General features: G+C 40.8%; 1 protein-coding gene across 1 annotated transcript in view; it reads left to right on the plus strand.

Annotated features, from left to right (window-relative positions):
- The window catches only part of Prosbeta1 (proteasome beta1 subunit), a 67,059-nt gene extending 50,548 nt beyond the window's left edge, over nucleotides 1-16,511 (plus strand). Inside the window, exon 6 of the mRNA XM_067149275.2 lies at nucleotides 16,314-16,511. Within this exon, the coding sequence (XP_067005376.1) occupies nucleotides 16,314-16,441 (128 nt within the window). The 3' untranslated portion in view covers nucleotides 16,442-16,511. The remainder of the gene's footprint in view (nucleotides 1-16,313) is intronic.
- The last annotated feature ends 259 nt before the right edge of the window (nucleotides 16,512-16,770 follow it).

Genomic DNA, 16,770 nt, shown 5'->3' on the forward strand with positions numbered 1-16,770 from the left:
TTAAACATTTCAAATAGTCTTACCTCTTCAATTGCCCTATAATTTTCAGCGTAATACAGGGCAGCCAAGATCCAAGTTCCCCATCGCGTCACTATTTGCTCGGAAGGTAAAGGCAGCTCTGGATGCATCGTCTTGAAGGCACGGACTCGAGAAGAAGCCTTGACGAAAATTTTCTTCAGTGAAGAAATGACGCTGTTGATGCTGGACGATTTTTCATGCAGCTCCTCAGCAACTCTGTGCATTGCATCAGCAAGACAAGTAAAATGTAACTTCTTCGAGTAGAGAAGCTTGAGACTCTTCCCAGCCTTGATCATGGAGGGAGCAGCGTCAGTCACCAATGCGAGTACTTTGTTTACCTCCTCATCTGAAAAGGTTGGCCACACCAAGCCTGAAAGAGGAATGCATAAATTGAAGGGTGAACTGTTCAGTTAATGGGATTCTGACATGTCGTACGACTGTAAGAAATATTTAACTATCAGAACCATCAGAGTCTTCACTGAGCATACGTAGAATGCATTGAAATTATAGCCAAACTATATTTATTCTTTGGCAAAACGCTCGAAAAGTAAATTAACAAAAATATGCTTACGCAGAGCTGCTTGCACTGTTCGCATAATGGTACCATGGTTTCACATCTAGCTCCCTGCACAGAATTAGGTGGCCCTTCCCCAGTTCATGGGGACTGAGTTTTCCAACAATAATGTTGGCCATGTGTCTTCCACAACTGCCTGTGCTCTCGTCGATAGATAACCAAATTGGGTGGCTCCCTATGTCGTCCCTGATTGCGTTTAGAACCTGGTGAGATAAGTACCTGAATGAATATTCTTCATGGAATGAAGCTATTATCGAGAGAGTACCTTTATTACGACAGAGCCAGATCCATGTTAAAATTACTAAATTGTTTAAATGAGAATGCACAATACCGCAATCGTGCATGAATTCATACCTTTTCATACTCTGAGAAACGCAATTTTTACATAGGATCGACTCATCAGGCAACTCTCTTCCTGCAAAGTCCTTGAAGAGATCTCTAATCTCAGCATGTTCGACCTTCACTTGACTGAGTCGGATCTTTCACCACTTCATGGGAAAAGCCACCTAAACAATACTGGTTCCCAAAATAGGCACACCACACATTTCAAAGTGAAAGGAAGCTTGGGGCTTCCAGAGCTTATCTGACGAGTCCCACTCTAATCCGGCAGAGGCCAATTTTATTACGTTATGTGAATGACCTCGCTGTGGTTCTATTATTCACACCAGATAGGCTTTTCAATAACACTAACCTGCAAAATAAAACTTTTTTTGTGCGGTAAAAATGAAACTAGGTGGGTTCTATGAATTTCTTTACGCAGAATTCGAGAAAAAAATTAGTTTTGGCGAATCACGTCTGGTTTGGTGGCAATTTTACAAAATATTATTTTGTTCTTACGTAAAATTGTTGATACTTAGCATTGATTAAATTTGACGTATTAATGTAAATTTCAGCTTGCAAAACGTAATCATATTTTTCGTGCATTGAATACACATAAATGCTGCTTTGTAAGCAAGTAAATAGTATTATATTTTTAATGTATATTGAAATTCGTGAAACTGAAGCATAAAGCGCCTATTTAGTTTTGACTGTACAGTTGCTTTTAAATTAATATAACCGTACCTTGAATAAAAATTACATGGTTATACATAGTTTTGTTACTTAAATTATGTGCAGGTTAGATTCGCAGCTCCGTCTTTTCCCGTTTTCCGTGGAATTTCCGGGTTTTTTAAGTTCTTGAATGATCTCTAGAAGGGTTGTCTCATGCAATCGACCAACAGTAATCGGCCATCATATTCACATCCCAACGTCCCTGATAGCGTCGTTCTGCATCTTTGAGATCCTGGTGAAACCTTTCACCTTGTTCTTCACTGACAGCTCCTAAATTTAGAGGGAAATAATCCAGATGTGAAGCTAAGAAATGAAGCTTAAGGCTCATATTACAACCGAGTTCCTTAAACTTTACCAACATTTTCCTTACAATTTCTTTGTATTGAGCGTCCTTAATGTTGCCAAGGAATTTAGTCACTACATCTTTGAATGCGTTCCATGCCTCTTTCTCAGTTTTAGTCATCGTGCCTGTGAAAATTTTATCCTTCATCTGTTTACGAATCTGTGGTCCATCAAGTACGCCTTCTTTGATTTTTTGCATCTAATAATGAAGGAAATTTAGTGGATAAATATTGGAAGCATAGGCTACTTTTATCTAATGCCTCGACATACAGTTTCATCAATCCAAATTTGATGTGCAAGGGTGCAAGTAGAATTTTTTCACGGTCAATAAGACTTACATTCAAAACATTTTTGGATTCTGGTTGTAGTTGTTTCCTTTCTGTTCAATTCACTGTATCCCAATGTTTATCCCGTGCCCTGCTATCCCATTCGCATAAGAAACAGGGAAATTTTGTATAGCCTTTTTGTTGTCCCAGCAACAATCCAATGATCTTCAAATCACCGCAAATTTGCCACCCATGCTCATGATATTTAATTTTTTCAAGCACCAACTGTAAGGTCTCGTATGTTTCAGACATTTTTGTGGAGTGTGCAAGTGGACGTTGTCAGAACATTTGTATTATGAAGCAAAACAGCCTTTAAACTTATTTTGGAAGAGTCAATAAAAACACGCCAGTTACTAGGATCATACTCTTTCTCTCCCAATCGACGTGGAAGATTTGAAACATCCGTACAAAATACAAGTTCCTCTCCTTGAGTATAATACTTTCGGACTGTTATCTTTGAAAGGAAACTGCTTTATGAGTCCATCATAAACATTGCATAAGGGCTTGGGCTTTTAATACATCTGATTGTTCAAGTGGTCTAAGATGAAAGACAAACTCTCAACTGTCTCATCTTCAGTCCTACATACCTCGCGGTCTATTGCGTATCTGGGGAAGTTTGTTATGAATTTACCAGGAAATCCCCAACTACAAAATGAAAATTTAGACTGCAATAAACCTATAATAAAATGCAAACAATAACAAACCAAATCACATAATTGCATTCTAAAAACAGTTGCGCGAGAACATCTCTCAACATTACATATTACGAATTCATGCAGATACTAAAACACCGAATTGCGTCAAAACTAGACGTGTTAGGAACAAAATAGCATCATTTTCGGAATCAGGGCAGCGATTTCCATAAGAATTACATATTTTCTATTTTACCGCAAAATCATGTTGGCTAGTGTAATTATTTCTGTTTTCGAACCTGAGGGACGCTCAGGGCCCGAATTTTGTAGGGAATTCGAAGAAAAGTAAACTGTTTAGACGAAAACCACAATAATATGCATTTATATGCTTCTGATCTGAAAACCGTGGTTTTATGCATTTATATGCTCGATAAATTTAAATTCTATTGGTCCCAGAGAGATGAAAATACCACCGAAAGGCTTCTTTCAATGTGCACTATTCAGGAAAAAAATATGCTAATATGCTCGAATCCGAGCCGTAGTGATAACTATTCACAAGTGTTTTAGAATGTATAATAAAACTCTTACAAATTGTTATATTATTAGGAATGCTGTTCAGGGTCGTGCTAGTGACAAGCCCTGTTAACGAGAAGGAACAATGATATTAATAGGGGAATGACTGGAAACAGTGTGGTAGCATTAGTTGTAATCAAAGCAGTTAGCCAAATCTAGGAAGGAGGGGAGGAATATCACACTCAGTGAGGGGAATGACAGAAAGGAGAGACAAGAACATGAAGATACAAAAGGACAAACTCCATGTCTTCACACACTGCTATCTTCGTAGATAAATGCTCTCCTGATCATTCCTAGATCTACCGGGCGAGTTGGCTGTGTGGTTAGGGGTGCGCAGCTATGAACTCGCATCCGGGAGATAGTGGGTTCGAATCCTACTGTCAGCAGCCCTGAAGATGGTTTCCTGTGATTTCCCATTTTCACACCAGGCTGTACCTTAATTAAGGCCATGGCTGCTTCCTTCCCATCTGTCCCATCATCGCCGTAAGATCTATCTGTTACATAAAATCAGCTTCATGGTCCGTATCGCACTTCAATAGAGTCACAATTATTTATTTATTTTCCACCTAGTCGATACAATGATTGCTTAAGGCAATTTTTAATGGTTAAAAGTGGTACATGTTTCGTATAGTGTCCTTAATTAACTTTCTGTATAGCATTACTTTGTCAATTTATATATTTTTCATCTAAACAGTGTTATGTGGCTGAAGATGTTGATAATATACGTAACATGTACCACTTTTAACCATTAAAAATTGCCTTAAGCAATCATTGTATCGACTAGGTGGAAAATAAATAAATACTTAATTGTAGATCTATCTGTGTCGTTGCGACGTAAAACAAATAGAAAAAAAATTCCTAGATCTTTGGGATCTATTCTTCCTTGGCTTCATCAAGGGAATAAGCTGCCTCTGTGGATCAGTGATAGTGTCGGCCTCCGGATCCCTAGATAGCGGGTTCAGACCTGGCAGAGGTAGTCGGATTTTTGAAGGGTGGAAAAAAGTGCATTCGATACTCCATGTTGTACAATGCTGGCATGTAAAAGATCTCTGGTGAGACATTTGGTGTTTACCCGACAAAATTCATTAAATCTCAGCCATAGACACGCAAGAGTTTCAGTTCACTTGGTGTGTCATCTAGTAGGCCCAGAATAAAACAGAACGTCGAAATTGACGAGCAGACAGCCCGATGGCGTCAGTTTGAAATGTCTGCACATCGGGAGCTGAGGCCATGTTATTATTATTATTATTATTATTATTATTATTATTATTATTATTGTTCCGAGGTATCTGTGGAACAGCAGAGGTGAAAGAAGGTGCGGGGGTGAACAGGTCTCAGGCTACTAAATTAAAGTTAATTTAAAATTTAACAAGGTTATATTTTCTTTTCAAAATTCAGAAATAACAAGAATGGCAGGTACAGAGTAGCAAGGCAACAAAAGTACAATTACAATATTTACCGGATTTGGGCTTCGAGCCCCGAACTCACAATTCTTGGGCTTCGAGCCCAACTTTACTCCAAAATAAGTTTTAACAGAGGGGCAGAAAACCCCATTCATGCCCAGGAGCACTTGCTCCAAATTACACAGAAAAGCCTCCTCGAGGCATACAACACTCAATTTTCAAGAAAGAGCCACTCGCTCTCAAACTTTAAGCCTATTAAAGGCCACACCAAACTCCACCTTCAAGTTGTCCTATAAGGACATAAACACAGGGGTAAAATACCCAACCTACTGAGGCCTATTAAGTGAGAAAAGGTTAATTACATGGCCTCTAAAATACCAATTTGAGAGGAGGCGATCTGCACTCCTAATACATTTTGTTTAAAACCTAATCTGGCTCTAGGCCGCTAATGCAAGGGCTAATCCCATACTAAAGAGGTGACTTTAGAAAGAAACAATTTACATTACGTTAAGGAAGAATCGGTTGTGAAAAATAAGTTCACCTCAAAACAATATGAGTGGGAGCTCGAGAGGGTTAAGCACTCTCTATCCCAATATGTAGCTTTAAAAGAGAATAGATACTAAGAGTCTTTACATTTTAGGGAAAAGTTACATGGTGAAAAGCTTCGGACCCGCCCCGGGAGTTAAACTGCTGAGCTAGCAAGAAATGAAGTTATTAAACGGCCATTACCTTGTTGTTGAACTGCTGGCCGAAGAAAGAGGCGCTTTTCGCCCCCTGCTATGTACTTTACACACTGAAAGATGGTACTGAAGTGGCGCAGAGACCCGAAAATCAGCAGTTTATATACTCTCGTGGAAAGTTCGAGGCGTTTCAGAAATGAGAACACCCGCCCACAAAAACTTTATTGGCTAGGGTTAAGCAAGATATTCAAGTTGGAGAAGATACACCTGATTGGTCATAAATTAATTAAAGAAATTCAGGATTGGCTAAATTCAAAACAAGGGGAAAGAAAGGGTTATACAGCCAACTTAAACAATAACAGAAAGAAATTTAACAAGGTACAAACTTTTGAAATAAAAATTTCTCCAAAAAACAGTTCTTTCACTTCGCACTAGGGTGCACCATTGTAGTTCTTCAGTAGAGTCCTCTAGAAGAGAAAGTTCACACTTCTTACTACAGGTAAAACAAAAATACATCGAAAACGACCCAGTTCAGAAACTCCAAAATTTCCAAGTAGTGACATCTTCTGAGAAACTTGAAAATTAACACCTTAGATAAAGTTCAGACTTCCTCCAGCAGGGGAGTTTCAACTGGCGCAAAGTTTGAATTAGCGGCGTGGAGGTGTACCGCCTGGTACAGACCTCCCCCCCCCAAAAGTCCCTCCAGGGGTGACACATGAAATTGTTTGAAAACAAGGTCCAAGTTATGATGTTGCTATGGAGATTAATTGCAGAAGCATTTATAAAAATGTCTAAATATGGTTTGATCCAGGTTCAAAATTCTTGTAGTAACTGTTGAAGTAATATCTTTATGTTTGTAGAAGTTGAATTCAGAAGGAAAAGTTTAGTTTTTAAAGTTGAACAATTTTCTAAGTCCACCAGATATTGCAGTAAAATCCAAAAAAAAAAAAAGGTAGTAATGTTGAACTGGAATGTCCATATAGCTGGATATGTACTTTAAACGTTGATAAGTTTGACGGCCAGACCAGCCGCCGCTGCTTGAGTTCAGAGGAGGCCGCTCGGACCCCTCAAGTACCCTGAGATACCGCTCGCCCGCACTATGAGAGGAGTAGTGGAGTTGAAGCACGCCGCGCCCGCGGCGAACATGCAGGTCGCGGGCCAGTTACAGGTTGTGCGCCGCACATCAGCCTTGGCCGGGAGGAGGACTCCGGCTCGCCGTACACCGGTTGGCCTCGCTGGGGAAGGGCGGGCCCGTTCCCTGCCTCAGGAGCGGTACGGCGCCGCGCTGCTGCGGGGGCACTGAAACATTAAAGCTCGGCGGCAGAATTTTGTTGGACCATCATCATTTTTGAGGGCACAGGCTTTGTGGAGAGGTTGAGGGGCCAGCGGCGTGCAGATATTCATGGCATTTATAAGCCACTGTGTGTTGTGGAGCAGGAGACGGGAGCGTGGTAATGGCCGTGGCAAGGACAGGATGGCAGTTTAACTCTGCGGGGAAGGTTTACAATAAATAATTACACACAAAAGAAACAGATTCCAAGAGCAGAAGGCCTTAAAAGTGAAACCCCTAAAAAAAAAAAAAATATAACCTTCCTATTTCTTTCAAAATTATATGAAGCAAGTTAACACAGAAATTACACCGGTTTCACCTGTGACAGGTGAACCCTAAATATCCTCTCGGTGGCTGGATTGCTTAACAATAAGGTAACGGGAGTAAGAAAATCGAGAATGATACACGGACCATGAAATCTGGGGGCAAGCTTGCCCGCGGGAACAAAGTTCTTGACCATCACCTGGTCACATACCTTCAAATGGGTGGGTCTCCGTCCACGATCATATCGTTCCCTAACCTTTTCATGAGACACCTTAAGGTTAGCTTTAGCCTTCTTCCAAAGATCTTTAATGTTATCCGGATCTATTGTCTCGGGTAGAATGTCACTCAGAGACCAGAGGTTAGAGAGCGGCGTGTTGGGAACGAACTTGAACATCAGCGAAGCTGGCGTAAACTTGTGAGATTCATGAACCGCCGAATTCAAAGCAAAAGCTAACCAATGCAGGGACGTGTCCCACCTAGAATGATCTTCATGATGATAGGCAATAAGCGCGGACCTGAGATTACGATTAACCCGTTCAGCCAGAGTTGGTTGAGGGTAGTAAGCAGAAGTAGTCACATGAAAGATGGACAGGTCAAAGCAGAATTTACGAAATAGATTAGATGTAAAAGCCTTAGCATTATCAGATACGATATATTGACACGGACCAAAAGAAGCAAAGATAGAATTTAGACAAGTAATGGTGGACTGAGCGGTAGCCAGCTTAGTCGGAAATAACCAGGAAAATCATGTAAAACCATCTACACATACAAAGATGAACTTGTTGGCATTTTCCTTTGACTGGGGGAAGGGTCCTACATAATCAATATACAGGCGTTCCATGGGGCGCGACGCTTGATGAGAAGACATCAGGCCTACCTTGGTGGACATGGTTGGTTTACTAAGCAAACAGGATTTACAAGCCTTAACTAGTTCACGGATTTCACCGTCCATACCCTTCCAGATGAACCTTTCACGAATCTTTTCACGAGTTTTAAAGATTCCAAGATGCCCCCCTAATGGGGTCTCATGATAGTACTTGAAGATCATAGGTACAAGAACAGCTGGAACGACAACTTTCATCATCTTGTCATGCCTCGAAGGGCAACATAGAACACCATTCCTCAGTACATAAGGGACAACATGTTCCCCAGAAGAAAGAATTTCCATTATCGGAGCCAGCGTCGGATCTTCACGTTGGTATTTCTCGATATCCCTAAAGAGCATGGGAGCATCTGTTGAGATGGCATTAACATCAAGTAGTATGGGCTAAGACAATATTAAATAGTGTAAGCCTCCCTTTATAACCTTTTTGGACTGGACTTGTGCCATGGAAAATTTGTGTCAATCGGCTTTTCGCCAACATACCCTTTTTTAAGCTAATGTATCTGCGCGCCATTGTCCTAGCTTCGTGTGGTTGCGCGTACTGCGCATGCGCCCGCCTGCTACCAAGAGACTTGCCTCCACCTCGCTTCTGGCGCGAGAGCCAGTTCGCTTGGGGCAGCCATCATGAACGTGAGTGTGATTGTGTGCTACGCTATGCAGTGGTGGATTACCTTCAAACCGCCGTAACTATCACATTAACGGGGATATTCCCCCGTAGAACTAGTTGGAGACCTCCTACCATTTCCTCTGATCATATTTTTGCAACTATATTTCTCCTGGATACTTGCTAACAAGGTCTTGTTGCTGGCCGCGTGACTGCATTCTTTTTCAACAATGGCCAGGTTTGGATTTCTCACAATTTCTTCACCACCAAAGGTATGTACCAGTGTTTGAAACATCTTAAGCGTCGTCCAGAAGAGGATTTTGATATTTTCGACGATTTCAGGAAATATGAGAATAATATAATAATAATAATAATAATAATAATAATGATTTAAACTTCGTCGTTAAATTGGTACTTATTGGCGTGTGCGGTTATGAAAATCTGAACAACAGTTTCGGCAACTAATCACATTAATGTGGAAGGTCCACAGTGAACTGAATTGGGATATTTAATTTAAAATTAAAATGGAAGTTTTTTGGGCACCTTAAATTGTAACTTTCCTTGTGAACCAAGGTACAGTCTCCAAGATAGCGGGCTTAACTTTCTTTGGGTTTCTGTTTGCCTTCCTGTGTTTTGTTTTCCCATTCGTTGGGTATGTTTTCTTTCCCCCCACCCCCCCGGGGTTTTCTGTGAATTTATTTCTCTTGCCGGTTTTCCTTCTTGTTTTTTTGGAGGCGCTTGTTTTGTTTGGTTGTTACCTTGGCAACGGTTTTGTGTGTGTATTGTTGTCGGGATTTTGATGTAGTCTGGCGCATGGAGCCTGTGTGTATCTTGAATTATATATTTCTGAGTTGAGTGTATCGTTTACTGTTTTAAAAGTTAATTAATTAATTTTGGCCACCCTTTAATGTTGTGTTACCTTTTCTTGGCCCGGGTGGTTGTGTATTTCTACGTAAAATTTCTATATGTCTTGGAAACTGTCCTCGGTGGAAATTGAACGATTTAATTATGGTAATCATGAGAAGCGGCCGCGTTGAAAATCAATTTAACTGAAAACCTTGTTAACTGAGTATGGTATTTTTAATTAATTAATTATCCGTGATCGATTACATTTTATTTTAACCTTATTCAAGGTAGTATTTATGTAAGGAGGTCAATTTGTTTTCCGTTGTTTTCAAATCACATTAGGTACGGAGGTCATCCTTTTCTTTTCTTTTGTTGCTTTCATAATAATTATAATTTATTATCTGTTAAAGTATATCTATTTTCCTTAATTGTTAATTACTAATGAATTAATTATTTTTCAAACTATACCTGGTATTTTCTGATTCATTTTATTAATTGTTATTTACTTTTCCCCCTTTTCAAACTTACGTTTGATTTATTTACTGATTATGGTTTTACTTCTTAAAATAAACATAGGTTTTATCAACTTAAAGATTTAACTTGTTACCTCCAATTTACCTTTCAATTAAAGTTCTTTAATTCCATTTTAAGTGTTGGTTTTCATTCGCCACGTTCGGTGGAGCACTGTCACCGATTTTCTTGAGTATTAGCTTCCACGGCCTTAAGTCGTCTTCCTCCGCCGCTTCCGGTAAGTGTGGTAACTTCATCCTTTCGTTATTTCTATGGTTTCTTGTTGTTTTATTGTGCTCGGACCTTTGTTGTCGTTTTCTTGTACCCATCTTTCTCCCTCGTGTTCGCTTAAACTCCTATTTTGGGGCGGACACGCTAGCAACCTTCTCACCAGGGTCTCTACCTCTCTTTATATCTATCTCTCTCTCTCTCTCTCTCTCTCTCTCTCTGTCCTTTTTCCTTTCTCTTCTCCTCTCACTCTGGTGGGTAAGGTTATTAACCCATCATCCCTAGGTCGTACCGGGGACCTAGAGGGTGGTGACGGTTAGAGGACTCGGGAGGTGATGAACTGTCGACCGGTTCATGGGTCTCAACGTCGTTGGAAAACATACGGCTGAGTCCATCAGCAACAACATTTTCGGTACCTCTGATATGCCTGACATCGAATTGGAAGGCAGAAATACGGATGGCCCAACGGGCTATACGACCAGTACGACGCGGCCTACCTAAGACCCAGCTTAAGGCTTGATTATCTGTCTCCAGGTCGAATTTGACATGTTCCAGATAGAGACGGAACTTTTCTAAGGCAAATAAGACTGCCAAACCTTCGAGCTCATAGATAGAATACTTGGCTTCTTGAGCCGACAGAGTCCTAGATGCATAGGCGATGGGTCGCCTCTCTAGTTCAGTCTCTTGAAGAAGGACTGCAGCTACCGCCGCCGACGACGCGTCGGTTTGGACGATGAATTTCTTTGAGAAATCAGGCATAGCAAGGACAGGTGCATTACAGAGAGCTAATTTAAGATCTTCAAAAGCGGCTTGTTGAGAAGGTCCCCACTCAAATTTGATGCCTTTCCTACGAAGAAGGTTCAAGGGCGACACTCTATTAGCGAAGTTAGGAATAAACTTCCTGAAGAAATTCACCATTCCAATGAACCTGGCGATACCTTTCATGTCCTTAGGAGGTTTAAAATCACGGATGGCCTGTGTTCTAGAATGATCGACTACAACACCATCAGGTGAGACAATATGCTCTAGGAATGACATAGAGGGCTTAGCAAAGGCAACCTTGGACAACTTAACAGTTGACCCAGCCTTACGAAGGCGATTGAGAACTTCTTGCAGATGATCTAGATGTTCTTCAAAGGTCTCCGAAAATACGACGACATCATCCAGGTAGTGATACAAGTACTCAAACTTGATGTCGGAGAAGACCCTATCTAGCAATCTAGTGAGTACAGCTGCTCCCGTGGGGAGCCCGAAAGGCACGCGGTTGTATTCATACAAATTCCAATCCGTGGCAAACGCTGTAAGATGTTTAGACTCTTCCGCTAGGTTAATTTGATTATAGGCCTGATTCAGGTCCAAGATAGTAAAGAACTTGGCCTTACGAAACCATGAAAAACAAGAATGAAGGTCAGGAAGGGGCACAGATTGCAACACCACCTTCCAATTGAGAGCCCTATAATCAATGACAGGCCTGAAGCCACCTTGGGGTTTCGGGACTAGAAAAATAGGCGAAGAATACGCCGACTTAGAGGGCCTAATAATACCATCCTTCAACATCTGGTCGATTTCTTTCGAGCCTTCATTTTAGGTGGAGATAGCCTATATGGTGGAAAATGGACAGGAATCGAATCCGTGACCTCAATTTTGTATTCAATAAGGTCAGTAACACCAAGAGTATCAGAGAACACCTCTGGAAACAACTGACACAGCTTACGAATACTATCAGCCTGCTCCTCAGGTAGATGTCTAAGGTCTAACAACATCTCATCCTGGGTAGGCGAAATAGATGAACATGATACAGAATTACATTTCAATAATGGAATTTTACCATTAGAGGCAAATTTGAAAGTGCACGACCTACTCTGAAGATCGAGCACAAGACCAGTGTGGGAAATGAAGTCAGCTCCCAATATAATGGGGCAAGACAAGTGCTTGGCCACAAACAATTTAATTTTCCATGTAAATTTAAAAATGCGGATTTTGACATTTACAGAACCTAGAATTTCTAATGGAGATGAATTAGCCGAAACATATTGAACAGGAGATGAGCCATAATCAGATAGTTTACAAACAGATTTCAATTTTGAATACCATTCAGCCGAAATAGTAGAACAAACGCTGCCTGAATCTAATAGAGCAGTTACAGGTTCATTATTTAGCTCAATTTTAAGAAAAGGAACAGGTGCGGGGGTATCCGCCGCAATCCTCAGACATTCTTTGGGGCATTCAACAGATGAAATTGAGGACTGAATTTTCGCTGAATTTACGACCTGTTTACCAGGGGCTGAGCCTCGGGAAGAGGGACTAATCGACTCAGCCGAAGCCACTAGTCATTTTTTATTATTGGCATTGATGGAATTTGCACCAGAAGTTGAGCAGGAGGGGGTGCTATTCGAATTTGGGCAATTCTTGGCGATATGTGAGAAAGCCCCACATTTAAAACAGCCTGGTGATGAGCCAGCTCCATTATTTACCCTACTAGATTTGATCAATGGACACTTATTGCGAAGATGGTCAGGTGACCCGCAAGCATAGCATTTACGAGGTGTGACAGGTCGGCGAGGTGGAGGCCGAGGATTACCAAAAGAAGGAGGAGGTTCTTTCGCGACCCGCAAGGAATCAGCGTATCTAACTCCTTCCGCTGAGACAGCCAATGCTTCAAGTTCAGAGAAAGTTTGCGGGCACGTCGCGAAACACAAATATGACCTATAGGATGGTGAGATACCTTCCACAATAGCTTGTACGATCTGATCCTCCGGGAAGTGAAGAGCAAACACCCTAGTATAGAACTTAATATCTTGGATGAAATCTGCCAAGTTTTCATCCAACCGTTGTACACGATAATAGTACTTCTGAATAAGGGAGGACCTTGCCCTAGCCGGGATGAAGTTAGCTAACAAGTGGGCGTGGAAGTCCGCAATAGATGATTGCTCGGCAATGGCTCTTACTATTTTGTCCGAGAGAATACCAATTGCATAGGGATAGATGATTTGCAAAATCTGACATGGAGAAAGAGAAAAAACAAGGGCATGATCCTGGAACTCAACTAAAAAACTTAAAAATGAAATAACTTCACTGGTAGTGTTAACAGAAAATTTAGAGATACCTCTAAGCAACATTGCCAATGGATGAGGCAAGCTGCTGAACCCAGGTGACATGGTAGGTAAAGGTTTGAGTGGCAAGGACGTTAATTCAGAACGTACATTATTCAATGAGGTTCGGCGTTCAGACTCGTTGTCCAATGGGGCAGAGGTTGTTTGAGCTGCAACGGTTTTCCTATTGGCATCTCCCTTAGGAGGCTCTTCATCGCTACCTACATTCACCGTGACGGGTTGATCAGTTTTGGGAGGAACTTCCCCAGTTAACAATTGGGTAACTTTACTGGACAATTACGAAAGATTTTCGAGAACCATACTAGCTTCCTTCCTCTGAACGTCATTCAACTTCAGAGACAACAGATCGTTAACTCTATTTGAAAAATGAAATAGCCTGGCTTGCACACGCTTAATTTGATTAGGAGAAGGATCATTTTCTTCAAAAAAACTAACTACAGATGCTAGCTCAGTAGTATTGTCAGTGATCGTGGAAAGAGAGTCGTCAATTTCTTTCTCTCCCAAAGTGGGAAATGGGCAAATCAAGGGACTCTCTAAGCTTATTTGTGTCTACCGCAACCGTGCCTCCAGATTGCACATTTCTGATAGTTAACTCATAGATCAACTCCTCCTTGCGCAAATAGTTGAGATGGAGAACATCGCGAGGGCCGGGCATGATGACAGAACAATTTTGAAAAAGGAAAAGTAAAAATTCCAGCAAGTGAGAAAATAGTTAGAGTTGTAATCAAAGCAATGTTTAGCCGTCAAAATGGGCTAAATTGAGACCCATTCAACCACGCTCTGCTACCACTTGTTCCGAGGTATCTGTGGAACAGCAGAGGTGAAAGAAGGTGCGGGGGTGAACAGGTCTCAGGCTACTAAATTAAAGTTAATTTAAAATTTAACAAGGTTATATTTTCTTTTCAAAATTCAGAAATAACAAGAATGGCAGGTACAGAGTAGCAAGGCAACAAAAGTACAATTACAATATTTACCGGATTTGGGCTTCGAGCCCCGAACTCACAATTCTTGGGCTTCGAGCCCAACTTTACTCCAAAATAAGTTTTAACAGAGGGGCAGAAAACCCCATTCATGCCCAGGAGCACTTGCTCCAAATTACACAGAAAAGCCTCCTCGAGGCATACAACACTCAATTTTCAAGAAAGAGCCACTCGCTCTCAAACTTTAAGCCTATTAAAGGCCACACCAAACTCCACCTTCAAGTTGTCCTATAAGGACATAAACACAGGGGTAAAATACCCAACCTACTGAGGCCTATTAAGTGAGAAAAGGTTAATTACATGGCCTCTAAAATACCAATTTGAGAGGAGGCGATCTGCACTCCTAATACATTTTGTTTAAAACCTAATCTGGCTCTAGGCCGCTAATGCAAGGGCTAATCCCATACTAAAGAGGTGACTTTAGAAAGAAACAATTTACATTACGTTAAGGAAGAATCGGTTGTGAAAAATAAGTTCACCTCAAAACAATATGAGTGGGAGCTCGAGAGGGTTAAGCACTCTCTATCCCAATATGTAGCTTTAAAAGAGAATAGATACTAAGAGTCTTTACATTTTAGGGAAAAGTTACATGGTGAAAAGCTTCGGACCCGCCCCGGGAGTTAAACTGCTGAGCTAGCAAGAAATGAAGTTATTAAACGGCCATTACCTTGTTGTTGAACTGCTGGCCGAAGAAAGAGGCGCTTTTCGCCCCCTGCTATGTACTTTACACACTGAAAGATGGTACTGAAGTGGCGCAGAGACCCGAAAATCAGCAGTTTATATACTCTCGTGGAAAGTTCGAGGCGTTTCAGAAATGAGAACACCCGCCCACAAAAACTTTATTGGCTAGGGTTAAGCAAGATATTCAAGTTGGAGAAGATACACCTGATTGGTCATAAATTAATTAAAGAAATTCAGGATTGGCTAAATTCAAAACAAGGGGAAAGAAAGGGTTATACAGCCAACTTAAACAATAACAGAAAGAAATTTAACAAGGAACAAACTTTTGAAATAAAAATTTCTCCAAAAAACAGTTCTTTCACTTCGCACTAGGGTGCACCATTGTAGTTCTTCAGTAGAGTCCTCTAGAAGAGAAAGTTCACACTTCTTACTACAGGTAAAACAAAAATACATCGAAAACGACCCAGTTCAGAAACTCCAAAATTTCCAAGTAGTGACATCTTCTGAGAAACTTGAAAATTAACACCTTAGATAAAGTTCAGACTTCCTCCAGCAGGGGAGTTTCAACTGGCGCAAAGTTTGAATTAGCGGCGTGGAGGTGTACCGCCTGGTACTATTATTATTATTATTATTATTATTATCATCATCATCATCATCATCATCATCATCACCATCACCATCATCATCATCATCAAGGGGATAGATGTCCACACTTATTTTGGGGGAGAAGGGCATTCATTGAGAGATGCAGAATTTTAATAGGGAAAGTAAAGTAAAGGATAGGGAGAGGCTGGAAAAGGGGCAAAGAGGAAACAGGTTTATACAAGTTGGAGAGACAAACAAAGTGAATACTGGCCTACTCTGTACAGATAATACATTACAACTTTAGCAATGGACAGAAGTGCAGGATTTGGTATGTTGGTATATCCTTGTAGAACCTCTTTAATGTTAAGTTGTCTGGGCATTTCCACTGCTTACCTGGGAATGGATATTTGTCTGATGAATCACCCATTGTGAACATACCAATCATACATATGAAATATATGTCAGTGAACATTATAAAGTTTATTCTGTATAACAATCAGAAAACTTGCTCTTGAGATTACATGTATTCTGTGCAGAAAAATGTACTCATTATTACATTGTTATTGACATCACTCCACACCATGATTCAAAGCATTTGACTGTTCTTTGTGATTTTTATATAGTCGTGTTTAGGGGCAATTGAAGTTTTTACTAGTGAAGAGGCTCCATTCACCTTTTTGTCTTGTTGCAGCTCTTGCCCTAGCCATGGCTCGGGATGGTTCGAGTGGAGGTATCATCCGACTGGGTGTGATCAATGCGAAAGGCATAGAGCGTCTCACAGTCCTTGGTGACCAGCTACCCAAATTCTATGAAGGATAAGTTGCATAGCAGCTGTCAGTCTGTATCTTACATTCAACTTACATTTATACAATAAATAAGTTCATTTAAATAGTGCCCTTTATTTATATTTACCTGCAACTGTAGAAACCTAATTGGTAAAAGAATGCCAATAGAACTGTTTATTGTTTGTCCAGTTTCTCTACGGGGTCAGGTATGAGGTGAGATGAATCTGTCATGGTGGGTTTTTATGACCAAATGCCCTTCCTGACGTCAACCTCATCAGAGGAGTTAATCAGATGAAATGAATGACGTGATATATGATAGTAGGGAGAGGGTGAAACCCGGTGCTGTCACATAGCCTACTCTTG

Source organism: Anabrus simplex, chromosome 6, assembly GCF_040414725.1.
Source record: "Anabrus simplex isolate iqAnaSimp1 chromosome 6, ASM4041472v1, whole genome shotgun sequence".
In the NCBI taxonomy this organism is placed as follows: domain Eukaryota; kingdom Metazoa; phylum Arthropoda; class Insecta; order Orthoptera; family Tettigoniidae; genus Anabrus; species Anabrus simplex.